Source organism: Eimeria acervulina, genomic scaffold (genome assembly GCF_000499425.1).
Source record: "Eimeria acervulina Houghton genomic scaffold, Eah_scaff32, whole genome shotgun sequence".
NCBI classification, from domain to species: Eukaryota; Apicomplexa; class Conoidasida; order Eucoccidiorida; family Eimeriidae; genus Eimeria; species Eimeria acervulina.
Window position 1 is genome coordinate 86,236 of NW_013549888.1, and position 5,336 is coordinate 91,571.

General features: G+C 53.4%; 1 protein-coding gene across 1 annotated transcript; it reads right to left on the bottom strand.

Annotated features, from left to right (window-relative positions):
• Window positions 1-922: 922 nt before the first annotated feature.
• Window positions 923-5,008, bottom strand: EAH_00007200 (hypothetical protein, conserved; the record flags this gene model as incomplete). The annotated part of the gene is made up of 6 exons (XM_013395969.1): window positions 923-1,252; window positions 1,626-1,748; window positions 2,104-2,500; window positions 2,681-3,224; window positions 3,335-3,372; window positions 3,900-5,008. The coding sequence occupies 6 exons, from the start codon at window positions 5,006-5,008 to the stop codon at window positions 923-925; spliced, it is 2,541 nt and encodes an 846-aa protein (XP_013251423.1).
• Window positions 5,009-5,336: the final 328 nt, after the last annotated feature.

Genomic DNA, 5,336 nt, shown 5'->3' on the forward strand with positions numbered 1-5,336 from the left:
TAGGCACACAGCGAAGAAGGATGCTGTCTCGGGGAGGGAGGGCAGGGAACAGAACTATAAAGTCAGAACTTACCAGCACGCATGCACGCACGCACACGCTCACACATCCACACGCAGCCATACACACGGCGAGTATGAAAGCCAACGGAAAGTAAGGCCCGTAGGCGCCGGATAAGCTCTCTGACCTAGCCAACAGAAAGGGCTTCCCGGGAGGACATCAGTGACCTTGTTCCCCGTAGGCAGGCTGCGGATGAACATCGGGGCTACATCTTTTAGAATGGCTTTTCTAGACCAGTTGCACAACTGTCAGAAGGTGGTGAAGTTGTCGCTCCGGTAGTATCTACGGTACGCTGTCTCAGCAAACCACCGCAACCGGAGCTCGGTCGGCATTTGTAATAACAAAGTAAAAATTTAGCCAAATGAGCCAAAAAATGAGCCACAAACAACATTAGCTGTGGGGGTCTGCTTCTGAAATAGCACGCTGCTGAAAAAACCGGTTCCGTACGTCAGCGTTTTAATAAGCCTTCTGGACGGATAGGCGGTGGCTCGGTGGAGCATCCGGCCTCCCTGCGTCCTTGTCTGTGACCAGCATCTCAAGCACACAGCAGGCCTGGCCTGCACCGAGACAGCCCCACGGCAACAAAGACGAAATCAATGTATAAGGCAACGGAGTGGACGCTGGAGTTACCAGAAAATGTCTAGGGAGCTTCGCTCCTAGTGGAGCTTCCCGTTATCAGGGACCCTAGGTAAATATAGTAAACGCACACATCGCAAGCGCGCCTGTCTCTTGTCCCAAAAGATTCGCGGAACGCAGAGGTTAACCCGCTGCTCTACAAGGCAAAACCCAGGACTTGGCAAAGGCGCCGAAACTGGGAGCTCCTGCTGCTTGCCGCTGCTGGGCGCCGCAGTTGGGTTGCTGCTGCTAGCCCGCAGCTAAAATATTCCGGAGAGCAGCGGCTAGCCTCTCCTCTTGATCCTTGGGCAGAAGACAACTCTGCCAGTTGACTTTATCCTTCTCTCCCAGCAACTCCGCCATGACCTCTCTGCCAAAGTTCATCGGAATCTTCCCGTTTTCTCTCCCCGACTGTACGTGCAAGTACCGATCAATTGTCTGACCTCGTGCTGTACAAACGCCCGGTACCTCCACGTAGAAATACCCCAAGTTAGGGTCCTTCGCCAGCTCAGACAGCGCAGTTATATCCGAAGAACTCGGAAGCTTTTGCAGCGAAAGGCCCGCCCGCCGCGCCCGTTTCTATAAGCAGAAACACAAACAAACACATCACAACCACAATTCAACCACTTGCATGTACAACTTCATCAAAGTGAAGTCCCGCAATCACACAGAAGAAGAAGAATAGCTTTGTGCAGAACTGTGCCGTTCAACGGTGAGGCCACGAGGATGCTGGGGGGTTGTCATGCTGCCTTCGTAGTGTACATCTAAAAGCAAGGCTTCCAAAATAATCACTAATTCCATATCCATTTAGATATCTTCTTCATTATTTACTTAGAGATATTTTTAATTGGATTAAAATCCCCTTCGCTCTACCCACTGCGGTGTGTACACAAGACAAAGGAATTCAGCACTTAAAGCATTGAAGGGTGTACAGGTTGATTCGTTGCTTTACCTCAAACAACTCCCCCGATCGCAGGGCCTGAGAGCGGTCGCAGGGAATGGCCTGCAGCTGGCAGTGCATCGCCTTGGTGGTCTTCATCGGAACGTACCGCTCGTACACAACCAAGTCCAGGCTCTGCACGCACTCAAACCCTGAACCCCAAAAGTGGCCTCTAAACCCTCAATCATGCATTTTTTCGATGCGGAACGCCTCTTTGGGCCCTAAAAGCCTAGAGCACGCATTCTGTTTAAACAACGCATCTCTAAAGACAAGGGGAGATTGGCAAGAAAGAAATCACTAGCCGAGCGTGGCCTTCACGGTCATCCATAAAGAGAGGGAGTTCACATCAAAGCATAAAGTGCGCCTCTCACTGAGGCTGAGAGAGGAGCTTCAGTTGAATATGCAGCAGCCGTTGCAAGACATTTCACACCTCTTTTAGCTCCTTATGCTGGACAGTGGGTTGAGTGTTTGTGAAAGAGTGAACTCTCACCTGTTTGTGGAAGGCCTTGCGTGCGGCTGCCACGAGTTCAGCTGCCTCTCTGCGCGTATCTGCGTCAGCGTATGCTAGAGAAGGCAAATGGGCAATAGGGATGAGCAGCATGTGAAGAGAGGTGAGTCCTCCTTTCGGTACTGCGGAGTACAGGCGGTCCGCTATGTCCACAATCATGTGCTTCTCAACCTGAGGGTTCGCCAGGCAGAACCAGCAGTCTGCATGCGGCTCTGTGGCAATCACATCGCTGCACTTTACTCGCTTCTCCCCTGCAGGTCTATCAAAGGGAATCTTGTCGTAGTACAAACGCAACCGAAGAGGGCGGCCTCCCCCCTCCAGCTGTCCTGACGCTTCTGTTGCTTTGGCGGCGCACTTGGGGTCAACGTACACCACAAACCTGCACAAGCCGTCAGTAAAACAAACTACACGCCAATATGCGCCAACAACACGAACAAAGGAGCAGCCACAGACTACCCCACGACCCTGTCCGGATGCAGCAACAGCAGGAACAGCAGCAGCAGGAGGAGCTGCAGCAGCAACAGCAGCAGCGTGGAGTGCCATATTCCGTGCGCCTCACGCTTTCCCCGTTCCTCTGGTTGGGTCTGCCTTGTCCTTCGGCATAAAGACGAATTTTACTGTTCCAAATTGCTCCATAGCATCCTTTAAGGGCCCCTCGTCTGTGACTGCATAAGGCAGGTTCTCAACCAGCACTACACCTGTCTCCCGCTGCCTCTTGAAAGGCCTTTGGGGTCCATGAACGCCGGCACCAGGGTATGGAGACAGCTGCGTGGGGCTTAGTGATGGCCCCTCTCCTGCTGCTGCAGGAGAAGCATGCAGCTGCAGCAGTCCTTGCCTACTGACACAGACAAATGGGTTGGGGCTGTTGCACTCAAGAGGGACACAATACAGCGCAGCACGGGCTTCCTGTGCTGCATCCGCTGCCGTTGCTGCGTTCTCCAGCTCCTCTTGCTTCAGCTCCCCTGGTTGTTGCTGCTGTTGTACTTGCTGCTGCACCTGCTCCAGCATTTCTGTTGTGGGCCGCAGCTGCAGTGCATGGAAGGCTTTCACCTGAGGGCCCTTTTCTCCCACCACTCCCAAGGAAATTAAACGCATTGAATACCCTGCAGCATAAGAGACGAAGAGAGCAAGAGGACAAGGACAGACAGCCTTCATCTGCTGCAGCAGCATTCACCAGCAGCAACAGCGGTAGCAGTCCGCCAGTAGTACAAACCAACCATGTCAGCCTGTTTCAGCCCTGCTTCAAAACAGCTCCTGCAGCATGTGCAGCTTTAAAGAGAACAGCCAAAGGCCAAAGTCGAACAGGTGCCTGTTGCAGCAGCAGCAGCAGCAGGTACAGATACTCTGCAGCTGCTGGAGCCGGTGGGGCAGGACCTTACCAAAATGCCTTCCCCTAAAATGAGGCCTTTGCCAGAAGAGCCCCAAGCCGCTACAGACGATGTGACGAGGCTCGATGAAGTCTGCGAGACAGCTGCTCTCTCTACAGCTGCAGTAACAACCCCACCGCAGCAACACCAGGACTCAGGATAAACGGCAACTGCAGGAGCATCGACATTGGTACGTGCACAGCAAGTAAGCATACAGCGACGCACACGAAAAAAAACAGCTCAACTGCTGCACCCAGGGCAGCAACAGCAGCACTACCACCACTAGCATGAGCACCAAAGCGCAGGCGTACCAGAGACCGCAGCAAGAAAGGATGGAGATGATATAAATGGGGTATTAAACCAAAGGCATTCACACCCTTTCTGACAGAGGGGGAAGAAGGACCAACTTACTAGAGTCCTTCGGAGTTAGTCGATGACTCCTCAGCCCCAGCAACCGCTGGGCTTTCCTTTTTGCCGTCCGTAACAGCAGGGTCGTTCTCATTCTGCTGCTGCTGCTGTTCTTGTTGTTGTTGCTGCTGCTGCTGTTGGTTCTGCTGGTGGGGTAGTAGGGCCGGCGCCACACCGGGGGGAAGTCCATCGAATATGCCTAAGGGAGGCCTCGTGGTTAGCAGGATGTCGATGCGGCCCCTGAAAGCTTCAAAGCCGCCCCAGCCATTCGCGAGACTCAAGGCAAATGCAGCACCTCTGTCGTCAGAGACAGGCTGCTGCTGCTGTTGCTGCTGCTGCTCCTGCTGATCCTGTGTCTGTTGCTCACTGGGTGCATCGGACAACTCAGGTGGCCCTTGCCCTCCGTAGAAGGCAATGTTGAGGCCGTGCAGCTCCGTTACCCCCGCTCCCGCCAGAAGCCAAACATTATCTAACAACCGCAGTGGGGTGTACGCACACCCGGGTGCTCTTGACACAGCAGGATCCGCCTGCGGCAGGTTGTTTGATTCCACGCCACTTCCGTTCTCCTTCGGCGATTTTTCTCCATTCGGTTCTTCTTTGATATCTTTAATATCTGCAGCTGGGCTCTCAGAAGGTGCAGCAGATCTAGCAGCGGCAGCAGGAGGCGCAGGTGGATCCTCTGTTTTGACCCTGTGGGGCCCTTCCGCGCTGCTGCTAGGCTGAGCTCCTGCCGTTATCCGGTTTTGTTTCTGCAGCTTCTGCACGCATCTGCTTGCAGCTTCATCGAGGATGTACAAAGGGATCGGGAGAGAACTGCAGCAGCGCTGCAGCTCGCCGAAGGCAGAGGGGAACTGTTGCAACAGCGCAGCACAGACAGCCTCCCGTAAGGCGCCTGGAGGTGCCTCATTTGAATTCAGAGGCCTCTCAGAGCGGCTATCTTGAGGGGAGGAGTTGCTGGTTTCAGGGGCTCGCCCCTGTTCCTCCGCTGTAGCAAAGAAAGACCCTGTGCATAGCACAAAATCGAAAGGACCCTTCTTCTGCAGCTGTTGCAGCAGGCGGTGCAACTCGCTGATGCGGCCGCGGACTTCACCGCAAAGGAGCACACGAGCCATTCCTCCAGTCACCAGCGAATCCCACAGTAAACATGCATGCAGACCAGTGGTTGCTGGCTGCCTTGAAGAAACGCAAAGGAGGAAACGCGATGCAAAAGCTCCATCAAAGGGGTCACCTTTTTCGAAAATTTGACAACAAGATGAAAAATAAACAAATATTTCGGTCGCAACTAACAGGTTCTCCCAAATTCACAAAATCGCGCATTCAGTAAGCCCCGATGGGGCTGGCTTGTGTTGTTGCATGCAACTTTCGGCCATATTCCTCTGCAATGTTGCATTTACTTGTTGAACATATCTATATATATGCATATACATGTATGAACTATCG